Source organism: Ruditapes philippinarum, unplaced genomic scaffold, assembly GCF_026571515.1.
Source record: "Ruditapes philippinarum isolate M1 unplaced genomic scaffold, ASM2657151v2 ctg7757_1_1_1_1, whole genome shotgun sequence".
Taxonomy (NCBI): Eukaryota; Metazoa; Mollusca; class Bivalvia; order Venerida; family Veneridae; genus Ruditapes; species Ruditapes philippinarum.
Genome location: NW_026857182.1, coordinates 1 through 18,060, shown reverse-complemented (window position 1 = coordinate 18,060; position 18,060 = coordinate 1). Strand labels below are relative to the sequence as shown.

The 18,060-nt window shown below is 32.5% G+C and overlaps 3 protein-coding genes across 3 annotated transcripts; all 3 read left to right on the top strand.

Moving 5' to 3' along the window:
- Positions 1-2,951: 2,951 nt before the first annotated feature.
- LOC132749010 (uncharacterized) lies at positions 2,952-9,307 on the top strand. Its single transcript, XM_060738677.1, has 5 exons — positions 2,952-3,414; positions 5,123-5,308; positions 6,031-6,166; positions 6,761-6,910; positions 8,698-9,307. The coding sequence occupies exons 1-5, from the start codon at positions 3,115-3,117 to the stop codon at positions 8,955-8,957; spliced, it is 1,032 nt and encodes a 343-aa protein (XP_060594660.1). The 5' UTR covers positions 2,952-3,114; the 3' UTR covers positions 8,958-9,307.
- A 1,162-nt stretch (positions 9,308-10,469) lies between these two features.
- LOC132749011 (uncharacterized) lies at positions 10,470-13,411 on the top strand. The gene has a single exon (XM_060738678.1). It carries the CDS (start codon positions 10,794-10,796, stop codon positions 11,667-11,669), a length of 876 nt encoding a protein of 291 aa, XP_060594661.1. The 5' UTR covers positions 10,470-10,793; the 3' UTR covers positions 11,670-13,411.
- Positions 13,412-13,527: 116 nt separating this feature from the next.
- LOC132749014 (uncharacterized) lies at positions 13,528-17,987 on the top strand (the record flags this gene model as incomplete). The annotated part of the gene is made up of 2 exons (XM_060738681.1): positions 13,528-14,581; positions 17,802-17,987. Coding segments are annotated over exons 1-2 (486 nt in total), but the record flags the coding sequence as incomplete, so codon positions are not given.
- Between the last annotated feature and the right edge of the window lie 73 nt (positions 17,988-18,060).

Here is an 18,060-nt window from a genome sequence, read left to right as displayed (position 1 = left end):
CACACATCCAGATTGAATATTGATGAAATAAGTTACATTTTCATTTTCCGTATTTTTACACTGCAGTGGCAAATTATTAAAATGTCGAATTTTCTGCAAATTACGCCTTAAGTATGTCTTAATTGACACAACGCCGCCTATCAATCAAGCTTGCAGGGGTCTTACCAGAGACTTATAAATAAGTATTGTAACGTTTCTGGTCTTACAGATAAGCCAGTCGGCGATCGTTATCGGTTTCACGCCAAGAAGTCTGCGAAATCCGACATTTTCCTTAGACAAGATATTTGTATAAGACAATGGTGCAGCAGTATTTATATTGAAATTATTTTGATTTTTTTTTTGTCAATTTAAAGCTATTAAATCGGTATATCAAAGTTACCAACTATCCTGATATATTAGCAGATGGAGTCAGTTAGTTCATTTTACAAAACAAATATCAGTAACTTTGTATATATGAAGATAAGTTATATTGCAGGTACAAAAGCAGAGACATAGATATTATCTAGATGTTATCTACATCTCTGGCGAAATTTAAATAGAGAGAAATTAAGAATCCCTAAAGAACGTACAAAACGACAAAATTGAAAATGTTGCAGGCTCGGTTTGATTGGGCCTGTTCATGGACGGTAATGGAATGTGCAAGTAACCTCCACGCCCCTTAGCACCGACTTAAGCAGTATTCAACATTTAACATGACCTGGTAAAATTTGGAATTTTGAAACAACCGCAGGTGTGTTCATATGGCGGTTATCATGGAACCTTCAATGTGACACGTTAGTGGCATTCCATGAAAACCCCAAGTAAAAAAAAATGCAAGGGGTGGAACTAAATAAAATGGAATTTTGAATGGGGATCAGAGGTTATGAAGCCTGGCTATACTACAATGCATTTAACAAGGAAAAAGTTTAAACAAATACTTTATTCCCTCCTTTATTACAATTATGTCTATTCATTATCACATAATACACTATAAGGTCTGATATGAAATTTTTTGTTCGTTCTTAACATAGTGTCAATAAAATGCTGCAGTAGAAAAAAGTACTTGCAATGAAATGAGAGAATATGCAATGAATATTTTATGTGATATTATCCTACCTAAATATTTCTATGAAAGCTCAATGAATTAAGATTAAATATTTAGATACATCTGCTTCAATAACATCATACCTGATCACGGTTTTAATTTAAAACCGAGGTCTCATCGTCTGGTGTATTCGAAACTTATTTTGAAGTGAATAATATTGCGTTTTATCACGAAACATATCTAATTTACAAATATACATATAATCATATATATCATACTTCAAAGTTACGCAAGGGCAATTTTCTCATTCAATTTTAACAATTTATGCACAAATGCATTATATATAACTGATTTCGCACATAAAACCCTAAAAACATTTGTAAATGTTACTGTGTTATTGATATAAATTTACTATTTATATGTTCCGCTACATCAATTTTAACTATTTTTGAATTTGTAAACTAAAATGATATTTAGCCAAAATCATCTTCCTTCAAGGCAATGAGAAATATAGCAAAATCTTTGCCAAACGTTTTATTCATAATTAATGCATGAGTGCAGTTATTTGGTACTTTTTAGCTCGACTGTTTTTGAAAATAAAGTAGAGGTATTAATTGTTATAGTCCTGGCGGCCTTGCCGTTGCCGTCCGCAAACTTGTACATGGATCATTACTTTTTTAGTTCTAAGTGTATTGTCTTCATACTTGGCCACAACAACCCTTGTGACAAGACCTTTCAGTAGACCACACTAACCTTGACCTTCATCCATAAATGACCTTTACCTTTAAGGTAAAAAGTCCCAAGTTTTGCTTGTTCTTGCTATTTGTTATTTTTGAATGGATTGTCTTCAAACTTAAACATAATAATCTTCAAGGATAACCCTTAAAAATAACCAGACAGACTTTGACCTTAACTCATAAATGACCTTGACTTTGAAGGTCAAATTATTGAAATTGTCATTTTTTGGCTATTATTGGCTGTAACTTTGTTAGTTTTGAATGGATTTTCTTCAAACTTGAACATAATAATCTTCAAGAATAACCCTTAAAAATAACCAAACAGACTTTGACCTTAACTTATAAATGACCTTGAAAGGTCAAATTATTGAAATTGTCATTTTTTGGCTGTAACTGGCTGTAACTTTGCTATTATTGAATGGATCAACGTCATATTATAACCGAACATTCTTAAGGACAATACCTTTATGTTTATCAAACTCAGATTGACTTGGGCTCTTTAATGACCTTGACCTTGAAGGTTAAATCACCGAATTTTCACAGATTTGTGCATTAAATGACCATATTTATTGGTGTGGATAGATATAGATGCGTGTATAATATATATATATATATATATATATATATATATATATATATATATATATATATATATATATATATATATATATATATATATATAAACAAATCTTAACGTTTCCTTTTGATAAATATATATAATACATACGCATTTATATATATATACACACATTTAAATTCTATAAGTTTTGTCTATATATACAAAATATATAGACAAAACTTATGTGACAAGACAGACCGGTTAAATTTATAAAAAGGAAACGTTAAGATTTGTTCAAACAATTCTTTGTTTGCTTTAAGAAAAAATATAAAGTCGAGCGTTGCCCCCGCCCGGCGGTGGCTCTTGTTTAAATACCATAATACATTGAACTATCCAAGAAAAGCATTAAAATTTTATATATACCAATTGATATAAGGTAAATTCGTTAGTCACTTTAGTGGCAAAATAATTTCCTGTAAACATCGGTAACGTGTTTTGTCTAAGGTTCTGAATGACCGGGTAACGTGAATCAGTGGGCGGAGCAATCTTTTCTCTGGCGTAATGTCAATTATCAAAAGTTTATATCGGATTTTTTTGCCATGGCAAACAGTTAACATGCATAAAAAAACGTTTTCAAGATATCATTGCATGTATTCCTTAGGGAAGTGATAATTGTTTTATAGATAACCAAAACCTTTAGACAGCTAATTGCAGTGTATTAAACATTTACTTAAAACATCTTTACATTATGATGAAATCTAAATCTATTTCGATATATTTGCTGCATTAACAAAATGAATACCAAACAAATGAAGGATTTAAGACTTGATGTAGAACTTGTCAATACCTCTGGCGTGGATGTTCCAACGTCTGATATAACTACAAATACTGAAAATATATCTGAGATGAAATCTTACGATGAAGTACTTGATGAAAATGTCGCCAAAGAAACAAATGATGTGGAAGGTAAAAATGCTGGTACAACTAAAGAAATCAGCAATGGTTTTGAACGGAAATATAGCAAGAATGTCAATGGGATAGAAAATGCAGGTTATCTGAACGACCCGGATGCTATGAATGGTCGAACTATAAAGGTAATGCTCAATGTCAGGTATGTGTATGTCTGTAAATAATTTTTTTTTCAAGTTTATTGTGTCAGAAATTAATTCTAAACAATGATTATTTTTCATTTCATTATCATTTGAACCAATCAAATAGCGATGCGAATAAGAAGAAATGGCATTACCACTGTAGGAGAGGCATATTTTAATAAGTGGCAACGGCAGCTCGTTTTTATAAATAAGTCAGACCTGTGAAAAGTTATTAGAAGAGTCCTTCAAAAATATAAATACTCCTCTACACACTTTTCCAGTCTCAGAATCCATTCCGTAAAAGCATTTTTGAGCTGCACTTTGGAACTGTTCTTTGGGAATATTGTTTATACACTTGTAGTGAGCGCTTCCGACGGCACTACGGGTTTCGAACCGGCGACCGCGGAAGCAAGACTTGATGTATGGATTTAACCAAAAGTCACAAGAAGAGAGGTCAGGACAATATAAGCGGGATGTAGCGAAACCTCAATTATCTGCTCCACTAAATAAGCTTAAAGCAAGACTGACCGGTACGCAGATGCATTATCATGGAGTAATTTGATCCTGCGCATCCCGGACCTTGGGTTCAATTTTGCAATAAGCTATTTGCTGCTCTCTCAAATCAAAATGCAACTCAGCCATGTTTACAACCAATATACCAAACCACATGTATTTCAATGAACGTGCCATTAAAATAATTAGTACGTGGTTTGTAAAACAAAACTAAATTTCTATGAGATTTTGATCTTGGATTATACTTTTGATTATAAGATATGATAAGAATATGTAAGTCCCGGACATATTGAGGGGACGTATAATTCAGTGCTACCGATGTGAAAAATACATCTTTTCTTGAAAGGCAATATTTTTAATCTTGTGTATAAGTTTTTGGAAAAGTTTTCTCATTTAAAGGTCTAGAATAATTTTGCAAGTTCGAGTTTGTAGTTTGTATATTCGATATATCTAATTTTTGTTTTCTTTTCCCCATATATATTTTGTATTACAAGAATAAGAATGTATGCATATAAAATAGCATGAGAGTTGCCTTATTATAAAAATGTACTTAATTCGCCTGAATAAATCAACTTTAGAGTTCATTTTTTACACACATCATTTACCTGTCAACGCCAAGTGAATGTGTTTTTCACATGAATACCAAGCAGTTTTTGTGAAACTACACTGTCAATAGTTGAGTCGTTAATTTTCAAATTCAGTGCTTTTGCAATCTTTAGTTTTTGTCTACGACCTATTAACATACATTTATACTATTATAGGGTGCGAAAGCATGCTATTTTACACCACTTAATTATCATATTAAGGCTATGCTGTAGTTTTTCTTCTATATCAGATATGTCATCTACAGATTTATGCTATGTGGAATCATCAGCATATAAATCTGTATTGCCATTCTCGCAAACATTTGGGAGATCATTTATATAAAAGCAAACACAGCAAAGGACCTAAAATTGAACCTTGTGGAACGCCAGAAGTAACATTTTGTACGTCTGATTTTAAGTCTCCAATTTCAATTATTTGCATACGATTAGAAAGATACGAGTGAAAAAATTAATGATGTTACATTTGGATTTAGGAAATTGAGTTTTAGAAACTGTAGAATATCTTGTACTAGAATTGATTTTAGCAGATTTTTTTTTATTTTATTTTTCTCTTTTTTGCGCTGTAAGACACTTATCTACACTCTTGCTTTCAGGAGATCGATTTAAATGAAAGTGCAAAGGTTGGTAACGGGCGATATGATGGTAATATTGGTGCCGTGACCAGGAACGAACCGGCTATAATAACAAGTGACAAAAGCGATGCAACAAAAAAGAGGAAACGTGATTACAAAGCTAATTTATGGAAAACAGTGTTTCTGCTTTGGAATATTACTAATTTGGTAAGCTGTTGTTTTGTTTTGTTTCAAGATAATTAATAATGCACACGTATGATTGAAACTAAAATAAACTTATATACAACCAGATAGCAAAGATTCCCTTTTATATATGCAGCCATGCTTATCAGACTCTAAATTAATGCAAAGTTTGTTTTAATAATAAAATACGTGTTAAGATTACGATCACACATGAAGATCTTCGATCATTATTATTATCTAATGTCTTAGCCACATGTCATCATATATGGTATCAGCTGTTTACTAGAACTAACTATTCAAGGAACTGCCATTTTTTGAAGATATGTTCTTCCTTTTCCTGTAATTAAATATTAAGAAACATTAAATTTTAAGAAACATCGAATCTCAGGATTTCTTTACTATATAGTGCCCTATTTTGGATTTGTAATTGTTTCAAATGGTTTATACAAATGTATTTTAGTTTGATTGTGTTGGAAGTGATAAGCTTATTCAAACACTCTCGAATCCGTTCCTGGAACCAACCAGTACTTAGCAATGAGTGTAAAGTTTCTTGCTCAAGGAAACAACGGCTTGCCCCAGACAGGGTATGAACCACCGCGGTTTCAGTTGATGGTGTTTTGAATGAACACATGTGTAATCATTATTTTTTGCACTCTCGGGTGATATTGTGCAAAAACATGTATTCATTACTCTATCCATTTGCGATAATTTATTTTTACCATATAATATAATATAACATTAAACAGGGATGGGATTACGGACAAATTGGACCGATATTCCCCGATCTTCAAGACATAGCAGGTGTTTCATTGAGTCAAGGATCATGGTTTTTCACATCCTTTGCTGTTGGCTACTGTTTTGGATGCTTAATCAGCGGATTCAGTAAGCAGTAAATAATCCGTTTGTTTAAAGATAGCTATTTAGCATATTTCTGTTAAAGTAATAGACTAATTTGCAAAATTATAAGACACTTGGGGAATTTTTATGATAACATTATTTTTTGCCAACTCAAACTTAAAGTTCATCTGATCTATATTTTGGTAATTACAGTCTTGTATAAATAAAGTTAAGTAAATTTATTCTATTATATAACAGATAAGCATAATTGAAGCTAGACATACAGTTACATGAGTGAAACACATGTTATTCAAATTCTTGCTGCATTTCTTTTGGACTGCATATGAATAGAATATTTAACTGCATGTTTGCGCTGCAGACTGTTATTTACAGAATTACTTGCTTGTGACTAAATCTAATTTACATATCTACTAACAAATATTGCCAAAAAAATGGCCACCGTGAAAACTGACCGAAAAATATACCCATGGAAAAACTAACGGACCAAATATAAAAGTAACTTATACATGTACTACCTAATCGGACGTTGTTGTTTTTTGCATTTGACAATAGACTGCAAATGTAAATGCAAATTAAGGGTCATACTTCTTTTATTTATTTATTTGTTTATTTTTACAGTCCAATCAAAGGTCAACTCACACATTATGTTGTTTTTATACACAATGTTATCGGCTGGGTCTATGACATTGTTACCTTGGATACCAACCTTCGAGGTCATGACTTTACTGCGTGCATTGCATGGATTTGGTATCGGAGGTCAAGACACGTGTATGTTCATGATTATATATCATCCTATAGTTTTAACTATTTTTCCTAACTAAAAATTCTTTACAAAACCGAAATAAACAGACAAACCACACAAACACGAACATTCAGTAATTATTTATTGCATACGTTTCGGCTGTATGCCTTCATCAGTGCAAAACATAACAAAATTACCAAACTCCTCACAGCGGTTACGTCACGCTTTGCTACTTTTACTGTACAGATCAGGGGAAGTAACCGCTGCGAGGAGTTTGCAAAATTACCGGAAGCGACGTCATAACGGAACACGCGTAAAACGCGCGAAAAACGTTACATGGCGTCTAGCGGCAAAAATATGGTAACATGTAGAAACAAATATTTATGCTATAATGGATCAGTAGTGATACAGATGTCTTTTAAACAGTGTTAATAAAAATAAGATTATAGACAAACATATTAATATTCATGAAACACATTATAAATCAAACAATACTTTATTATTTAGTCCTTTTGGAATCATAGTATTTAATTTATGAATCCAAAGGGATTCTTTACATAACCGGTCAATGTTGTTATCTATAATTTCTATAGGCAAAAATGAAAAATCCGACAATGAACACTTATTTTCAGGTGATCCGAAATGGATCGCAACATGTGAAACTGGATTTACGTCACAATTTCTTATATCAAATCTATGTTTATTCATTCTGCATGATACATTTTGATTAGTTTGACCTACGTATTGCTTATTACAGCCTTTACATGTAATGAGGTAAATTACATTACGTGTAGTACAATTAACATCATTGTGTAAATCAAAAGAACGACCTGTAATGACCTGTAACAATTATATTGTTGCAATGTGAACATCTACTTCGTAAACATTTGCTAGATAAAAATGTGCGATCAAGTAAAGCACTTCTCATAAGATAATCTCAATATATTTTTTTTAAACCCATTTATTTCTCAAAAATAATAAAAAGTGAACTCAATAATGGAACTAGTTGACACCTTGATTGCTTCCATTTTTATGCACTCTTTCAAAGAAAAAAGAGGCATATTGTTTTGTAAATGTCGCTCGGTCTGTAGGTTTAATCACCACAATTGAGTAGAAGACCCCTATTGTTTTTGGGCGCTGATGTTTGAATGTCAAGGTCAATTTTTTCTTTATTGGTTAAGATAACTAGCATTGTATAGACATAGATGAATTTAAACTGCATAAAATAAAATTATTCACTTTTAACATGATAAAAGCAAACCAAAGAGATACAGTTTTATATTCACAAAGGATTGAAACTAGGTGAATATGATAATATTTAATAGAGGAAATTGAATGAGTGTAACTCGTTGAATAAAATAATATTATGTTCGCCAGAGGCTCGCATGATATAATTTCGCCAGAAGCTCGCATAATATAATAAACTCAGTAACGAACTTACACGAATTTAATATTTTAATTATCACATACCAAAAATAACGACCGTTTGAAGTGAAAATAAATACCATTTTTCATTGACGCGCCTATAGTATAACGCTAACATACACCCATGTTTGTATAACGCAAATAACGTTACGTCAAAATATATGCACGGCAGTGCAATACCATTTATACGGAGTCGAAAAATCGGCACGGGTATGTGATAAAGCATGTTATAAAGCATGGGTTTTTTGCTTTGCTTTATTCATCAACATATGCCATTACAGTTAAAAATAATCAGTTTCTAAATGACTTCGTGACGATAACTTATTTACTACCTATTAAAGGTATGGGGGAAGGCATACGTGTCATTTAGATATTTCTTGTTTCATAGGTGTCCATTCGATGCTGTTCGGACTTTGGGGTCATAAAGTAGGACCATATTTCCAGATGCTGCACGTTCTCTATGCGGTTGGTGGGGTTGTCTCTCCATTAATAACAAAACCGTTTCTCCGAGAAGGCAAGTATTATTTGTTTTGTCTATATTATAAATTACATATAAAGATTTTGACACGGTTAAATGGTCCTGTAAAACCGGCTGTAGTCATATATAACCCGAGGCATAAAAACGGTGTTCCGCGCTTTTTAAGTTAGCTCTTTTATTCGGCGGTTACATTTCCGCAAATGTTTGTATTCGCGAAGAAGTTGCATGTAAAAATCCGCACGTTCACTTAGATTATTATGATGTACTATGATGTAGAATGCATAACTTTTACCTATGCTTAAATGATACACATTTCAAAATAAGATTTCCCTTTGAAAAACGGTTGCTGTTTGAAAGTATCCATTATTTGCAGATAAAATAAACATATAATACATGTACATGTTATTTTCGGCTTGCATACTTTGAATGGGTGTAATTTTACTTGCATCTCGGACTATTTCCTGCAGAAAATGTTCTCGGCCTTACAGCCTCCATCATTTTCTGAAGAGATAGACTATCGATGTCGACCCAGGTAATGATATTTCCACATAACAGTCTCGTCGCTATACTATAACTATTATATAAGGTTATTCATAGGTAAAATGTAAAGATGTTGTCAATGTCGTATGCCTTAGTCTTGTTTGCGGGAATAGAGAGAACAAATACAGAAACGCAATTGTGATACTCGCCGATAGATATGTCACAGTGGCGGATTCAGGCCCGGGCTTCAGGGCTGCAGCCCCCCCCCCCCCCAGCTTGACCCAAAGATATGTTTACCAGTTGGGCTGGAATATATTTTTGTCAGTTTCAAACTTTATTGGCTGTAGTGTACTCCCTTATCAAAACATTAATTGCTGTCATCCAGTTGTTAATCTCCTGCCTAGGGGCTTGGCAGAGATCTTTATCTATATCAGCATGCTTAAATGACTTCAATGTTTAAACTGCATAATTGATTGGTTTATTACTTTCCAAAGGTCTAATGAAATCAATGCAAATAGATTTGTTACAGTGTGCACCATATTTTACTATCTTTGTTTTTGCAAGTCCTATTATTAAGAAATTGATAATTATTATTTGTAAATTAAAAAGATGGCGAGTTTTATAATGATAATATTAAAGGAAACGTGTTTTAATCACTACCGGTAGTTTTACTAAGATTTTTATTAAGATGACATAATTGGTCATTTGCTTTTAATAACTTTTTATAGCAGTTATATTTTTAAATATAATTTAAATTTTACTGACCTCTTTAGTATCTAAAATGGATTCATTGATGGGAAAAATTCTTATTGAATACTAGTGTTTAATTTTATTTTTTTAGTACATTAGGAAGGCAGTATTTTAATATCACTCACAATGTAACTTTGGAAAATCGTCTATTATTCAGATGAATAAATTGATCAAGTGTTTGAATTTATTTTTATCAACAGTTGTACATACATTGGTAAGTGTGCTGTTATTTTGTAAATGCTCACTACTTAACATTAGGGGAATTCTTTTTGAAAGACCCTGCAAACAATAACCTATACAAAATACATTATTTTGTAAAACCATCCAAAAGGTACAATAAACAGCACAAGAAAGTCAAGGAAATAACACCATTTTCAACCTCATATTTCAAAATTTTCTCGGTCTATGGGAGGGGACACCCCTCCCATGCCCACCCCATTAACATAATGTTCTTTACCATTCGTGAAATTAGCGGTCGCTATGATTGCGTAAAAGCTTGTCTCCGTGAAAGCGATATCCTTACGAAAATCTCGAAACATTGTATCAACGAAAGTACTGGTTACTGGGTTTAAAAAAATAATGTTCGTTCGATATCAATGTCATTGCTTTGTATGATACAACCTAAGTATGATTTGTGCATAGCAATGTAAGAGACTTCTTTAATCTATTCCACAGGTCAGGACATTCAAGTTCATGATATCAGTTCCAACACTAGTTTATTTCAACAGAACTCAACAGCGTTCTTCAATTCTACTCTCAGCTCCATCACTAGTGCTATGCCGGATGACGTCATTGCAAAAGAAAGTAGCGTGCACTTTGCACTTTTAATTACCGGTATTATGAACACGTCGGCCGCCGTTCCCTTCCTCGTTATTTTCTTATATCGTGGCGAAACAATAAAGCGCCAAAATGTTTCAGTTGAAGGAGGCGGTGAAAAGAAACCGACAATTTTACCTAGACATATTGAGGTGATTGTTTTGTGCGTATTTCTACTTAATTCCTTCGTGGCGACGGCATTTATCGACCTTTTTCCAAGTTTACTGACCACATTTTTAATGGAAGTAGGAATGACACAACAAGTTGGATCTAATCTAACATCGGCCTACTTTGCCTTGTATGCCGTCGGAAACTTCTTGATGATATTTTGTTCAATTTATATCGCGCTTACAAAAATAATGCTATTTTCTTACGCCGGTACTTCTTTTCTGCTGGCAGGTGTGATATTATGTACTATTTTTCCAAATGAAGTGCTACTTTCAGCTTTAGTAAGTTTATGTGGACTTTCTACGGCTGTTATAATACCAACCATATACACATGGATAAACGAGCACGTGACACCGGTTACTGGTAAAATAGCTTCCGGTTTGCTTATTTCCGGTTCTTTAGGAATATCTCTGAATCCGCTGTTGGCAGGATATCTAATGGAATCGTACACACCGATGTGGTTTATTTATTTATGCTTGTCAAAAACAGTAATATGCACAATGCTTTTCATTATAGCTTTGCTGTTAACCAAAAGATTTTCGACTGTGAAAGAAACAAATGCAGGGTTAAAAGAAGATGAAACAAATGAAATCGCTGAAGGCCAAATAAGTATATCTACATATTTGAATGGAAAATTGCAAAATACATACGAATGTACACATTTTTAAGTTGAGGTTGAAGAAGTTTATGCTTCATATAAATACATCATTTTTAACTTTTCCATAATAAATAGGGCCTAAATTGACGAAAAGTTCGTCGGGCTTGAGGGGAGGGGGTGGATTTATTATATGCGGAAGGCCCAAAGGTCTGCTGCCACTTTATGATACTACGTACAAATTTAAAACTCATTAAAATCAACTAGAAACCAATGTAAGACATTTACATACCCTTGGGTTAGCTAGGTGCTACCTTTTTTGAGTAATCAGATGCTGATCAAAACAAACAAAACCTGAACATTTGTACTGGTGATAAGACGGTCCTAAGAATTTTGTGAACTAATTGTAGAACCAGTAAAAATGTTCGACTGTTCAGCATTGATCAAATGTTTGCATAGTCTAGGAAAGCCGGTAAGGTGAATCGATTGCCGAGATGATGACCAAAAAAGTGTTAAAATCAGCTTTAAATGTAAAAAATGATGATTTTACAAAAACGTCTATAGAATATAGACTGTTGAAAGAAAGAAAAAAAAAGAAAGAAAGAAAGAAAGAAAGGAAGGAAGTTATATTTTACTGTCATCTTCCTAGTCCCTGAGGAACAACAAATTTCTTTCTTTTTACTTAGATTTATGGCGTACAAATATACATATTTTTAATCAAAGTGCGAAGAAATACATGTAGTTTAAACAGATATACATGTATTGAATGTGATATAAAACTATTGCATATAAATGTAAATGTATTGAATTTGATTTAAAAATACGTACATATACATGTATTGTGCATAGCATAGATACATATGTAATGAATTTGATATACATGTATATGTGATAAAGTGCGGAGACATATTTGTCATTGAGTGCGTGCATATACTTGTATTCAGTTTGTAGATATCATAAAATCATTTAAATAGACATATCTTGTCATTATTGTAAGGAGCTCTGCATTTGTCTTTTTAACTCGACTATACGAAGTATATATGAAGAGATGTCCTACTCGCCCCGGCGTCGGCGTCCAGATTATTAAAGTTTGGTGCAGTAAATTATTTTTCACCATAACTTTTTCATTTCTTAAGGTATCAACTTCAAACTTCAAGTATATGTTTTATCATCAACCACATCTTATTTGACAAGGTTCATAACTCTAGCAGCAATATTTTAGATTAAACTCCCCTTGAACTTAGAATTTTCCTTAAAAATATTATTTTTAACTTCTTTACTTCTTCAGTGCCCCTTTTTATTATAATGTATTTTGAATCATATACTTAGTGCATGTATGTACTACATTATAACTTAGGAGAAGTTTAATGATTGAAGCTGACAAAACGTGAATATTTGTCTTTGTATTATAGTCTTTGTTAACATATTCTTTCTTTGCTTTTTTAAATGAATGCTAAAATTAATACAAAAAAATGAACATTGTATCATTTATACAGTGTCGTCCCTGAACTGCCAAGTTTTAATGGTCAGAAATTGATAAATTATCGTTTCACACCTGTTTGAAAAAAGGTTTGTTGAAAGGGTATCTACTCCTGCCTGAAATAAGCCCCAGTGCCTTACTCCAACAGTAATTTACTAGAGCTGAAAAATTGCTGTATGACCGTGATTAACTTGAAACTATTTGCAGGAGATATTTTGGGTGATCTGAAATAGAAACCCAAGTTGTCATCTGGCAGTTTTGTACAGCTGTTCCCATGAATAAAATTGTCAAATGTAGTGTTCCCATGAATAAAATTGTCAAATGTAGTTGACAATAATTATTATAGTAATATGAATACTCTTTATATATATAAAAGAACATCTTCCTTACGAATATGAACCGAGACAGTTTTGCTATGCCTGTGTTTTTGAAAATGTAACATGATTCTTATTTCTATTCGCATGCCTTACCAATACTTACTATGCAAAGAGAACATTTAGTTACTAGGCTATATGTAGTAAAGTATCAACATACGAAGTACATTAAAAAACATAATAGCACATATCCATTAATAATATCTGATTATTATATACTTATAAAATAATTATTTTGAAATATTGATGAAATGAAACGCACATTTTCATTTTCCGTGTTTTTACACTGCATTGAAACATTTTCGCCAAGGCAAATTATTAAAATGTCGAATTTCTTTCAGGGAACATCATAATCTCACCCTAAGTATGTCTTAATAATCAAAAATTTACATCGGTTTTTGAAAAAAAGTTTGCCACGTACATTATGCCATGGCAAAACGCGCATGCATAAAACTAACGTTATATTTGTAGACATGGAAAAAAGAAATGTCATTTTACTAGCAGGTCATTTTACGGGACAGTTTGTGATCATGAATATATTATAATAATTTATGACGTCAGTTTATTCTGATAAATCACATTTGGTCCGCTTAAGATGATCACGTTATGAGTTGCAAAACCATTTGGCGAATGTCATTTCAAACAGTCGGATAATAACTAGAAATGTTTTCAAGATATCGTTGAATGTATTCCTTAGGGAAGTGATAATTGTTTTTAAAGATAATTAAAAACGTTTAATAGCTAATTGCAGTGTATTAAACATTTACTTGAAATATCTTCACATTATGATGAAATCTAGATCTACTTCGATATATTTGCTGCATTAACAAAATGAATACGAAACAAATTAAGGATTTAAGACTGGATATAGAACTTGCCAATACCTCTGGCGTGGATGTTCCAACGTCTGATATAACTACAAATGCTGAAAATATATCTGAGATGAAAACCTACGATGAAGTACTAGATGAAAATGTCGCCAAAGAAACAATTGATGTGGAAGGTAAAAATGCTTTTACAACTAAAGGAATCAGCAATGGTTTTGGACGGAAATGTGACAAGAATGTCAATGGGATAGAAAATGCAGGTTATCTGAACGACCCGGATGCTATGAAAGGTCGAACTATAAAGGTAATTCTCAATGTCAGGTATGTGTATGTCTGTAAATAAAAAAGTTACAAGTTTATTGTGTCAGAAGTTAATTCTAAACGAATAATTCTTTTTCATTTCATTATCATTTGAACCAATCAAATAGCGATGCGAAATAGAAGAAATGGCCATGTATTACCAGTGTATGAGAGGCATATTTTAATAAGTGACAACGGCAGCTCGTTTTTATAAATAAGTCAGACCTGTGAAAAGTTATTAGAAGAGTTCTTCAAAAAATTAATCACCATGGACCTCTACACACTTTTCCAGCCTCAGAATCCATTCCGTAAAAGCATTTTTGAGCTGCACTTTGGAACTGCTCTTTGGGTATATTGCTTATACACTTGTAGTGAGCACTTCCGACGGCACTACGGGTTTTGAACCGTCGGCCGCGGAAGCAAGACTTGATGTATTGTTTTAACCAAAAGTCACAAGAAGAGAGGTCAAGAATATAAGCGGGATGTAGCGAAACCACAATTATCTTTTCCTCTAAAAAAGCTTAAAACAAGACTGACCGGTACGCAGATGCATTATCATGGAGTAATTTGATCTTGCGCATCATGGACCTTCGGTTCAATTTTGGCTGCTCTCTTAAATCAAACCCACATGTATTTAAATGACCTGCTAAAATGTTATTGCACTTGCAAATAGTGTTAAAGTAAACTGTTGTTTAGAAAAGTCAATAATCTTTCCAACGGTATATTACACTTGTTCTTTCACGTGAAAATCATGGTTAAATTGAGTTATTGCCACTAATTAAAATATGCTCCTCATATTTCCTATATTGCGGAATTTTTCTTTGGTGAATTATTGGAAATGACGTTACATTTTGTAAAGTAAATTTTAAGTTTCTTACTCTGGATGTGGGACAGTGGGGACATAAGGAAATAAGCTTCAAATGTCCTGCGCGTCCGGGTCGATGGAGTTGTATTATTTTAGCAACATAATAAGAATAATAATAATAACAACAACACCTTTCTTTACAGAAGGTAACAAATCAAAGAGACATATACAGATACACCTTATTCACAATGCGGCATTCTAAATAAAATAATATAAATCAAAAGAAAATATACTAGTAATATGTAAGAATCATTTAATGGTAAATCGTAACACATATACAAATATAACTATCATAAAACACAATTACTTTCTTCAGTACATTATTTCAATCTGCAATTAACAAAGTCAATACATGTACTATGACAGACACTCATTACTAGAAAACAGTTAGATACTCGTAGTAAGAAATAAAGATAATAATAATAACATATGTAAAAATATAACGATCGTATCTTGTACATATAATACACATGAACCATATTGAAGTTGAATGAATATATCTTGATTTTTTTTTAAATATTGCCAATTTTGTTTTTCCTCTAATTGTCAGTGGTATGGAATTTCAAATAACCCTGTCATAAAATTGGAACGTCATTAAAATAATAAGAACGTGATTTGTAAGACAAAACTAAATTTCTGTGAGATTTTGATCTTTTGATTATTAGATACGGAGATACGGTAAGTACATGTAAATCTACATTACATTGAGGAGACATATTATTCAGTGTTTTATATACTCCGGTGTGAAAAATACATCTTTTCTTGAAAGGTAATATTGTGTATAAATTTTCGGATCGTTTTCTTATTGGAAGGTCTAGAATAATTTTGCAAATTCGAGTTTGTAAGTCGAAATTTCGAGTTAGTAAGTCGAAATTTCGAGTTAATTAACTCGAAATTTCGAGATAAGTAAGTCGAAATTTCGAGTCATTAACTCGAAATTTCGAGTTATTAACTCGAAATTTCGAGAATTTCGAGTTAATAAAAAGCATTCACTTGGCACTAATGCTCTTCCGTAAATTTGTTTATTCGGTTTATATATTTTTTGTTTTCTTTTGCACATATGAATTTTGTATTTTAACAATAAGAAGGTATGCATTATAAAATAGCATGCGAGATGCCAATTTAAAAAGTACTTTATTCGCCTGAATAAATTAACTTTAGAGATCAATTTTTGTGCCCCCACTATAGGGATGGGGGCATTTAGATTTACCCTTGTCCGTCCTTCCGTCCGTCCGTCCGTCTCTTTTGTGTTGTACGTAGCTCAAAAAGTAATTGACCTAGAGTCATGAAACCTTACAGGAATGTGATCAGCATGTGAAGTTGTGCACCTGGGTATTTTCGTGTGGATATATTTAGTATTTTTAGAGTTATTACCCTTGAATTAGTAAAAAATTGCAATTTTCAACTTGTGTCGCACGTAACTCAAAAAGTATTTGACCTAGAGTCATGAAACCTTACAGAAATGTTGATCAGCATGTGTAGTTGTGCACCTGGGTATTTTTATGTGGAAATATTTAGTATTTTTAGAGTTATTGCCCTTGAATTAGTAAAAATTTCCAATTTTCAACTTGTGTTGCACGTAACTCAAAAAGTATTTGACCTGTAGGCCTGAAAGTTTACAAGAATTGTTGGCCAGCATGTGTACTTATCACCTTGGCATTTGTGGATTTATTAAGTATTTGTTAGTATTTCCCCCTTTACTTAATAAAAATTTTAGTTTTAAACTTGGCACATGTACCCAAAAAGAAATCCTGGACTAGTTGACAAATCGTGGGTTGGGGGCACCTTTCCCAGGGGATCCTAGGGACACATTTCTATTTCCCTGACAACCCCAATTGAGTTATTTTCCAATAAATCCCAAAGCTTTTTTAATTTCTTTGTCATAAAAAAGTTGAGTCGTTAATTTAAAACCCGGCTTTTGCGTTCTTTTTTTTTCTACACCAACAGAAAATTCAGCCCCTTTTTAGGTGAACGCATGCTTTTTTTTACACATTAATTATCATATTAAGGGTATATTGTAGTTTTCTTCTTTTTTGATATTATCTACAAATTATCTATGTGGACATCGCATATAAAAAATTTAAATCTCCTTCATTTTGGGGGGGTCATTTATACAAAAGGCCTAATTGAACCCTTGTGCAACGCCAGAAGTAACATTTTATACTTCTGATGTTAAGTCTCTAATCTATATTATTTGCATATGATTAGAAAGACACGAATTAAAAAGTTTAATGATGTTACGGTTTGATTTAGAAAATTGAGTTTTAGAAACTCGAGAATATCTTGTACTAGTATTAAAAAGTATTGATTTTAGCGGATTTTTTTGCGATGTAATACACTCCTACACTCCTGTTTTCAGGAGATCGATTTAAATGATAGTGCAAAGGTTGGTAACGGGCGATATGATGGTAACATTGGTGCCGTGACCAGGAACGAACCGGTTATAATAACAAGTGACAAAAGCGATGCAACAAAAAAGAGGAAACGTGATTACAAAGCTAATTTATGGAAAACAGTGTTTCTGCTTTGGAATATTACTAATTTGGTAAGTTTTTGTTTAAGCTGTGATTGAAACTAAAATAAACTTATATAACAACCAGATAGCAAAGATTCCCTTT

What these genes read in the sequence shown, in the direction of transcription:
- LOC132749010 (XM_060738677.1), top strand. Translation starts at nt 3,115, where the DNA reads ATGAATACCAAACAAATGAAGGATTTAAGACTTGATGTAGAACTTGTC. An exon ending in ATGCTTAATCAGCGGATTCA is followed by an intron (nt 6,167 to 6,760) that starts GTAAGCAGTAAA and finishes TTATTTTTACAG; the next exon opens with TCCAATCAAAGGTCAACTCA. An exon ending in TATCGGAGGTCAAGACACGT is followed by an intron (nt 6,911 to 8,697) that starts GTATGTTCATGA and finishes CTTGTTTCATAG; the next exon opens with GTGTCCATTCGATGCTGTTC.
- LOC132749011 (XM_060738678.1), top strand. Translation starts at nt 10,794, where the DNA reads ATGCCGGATGACGTCATTGCAAAAGAAAGTAGCGTGCACTTTGCACTT.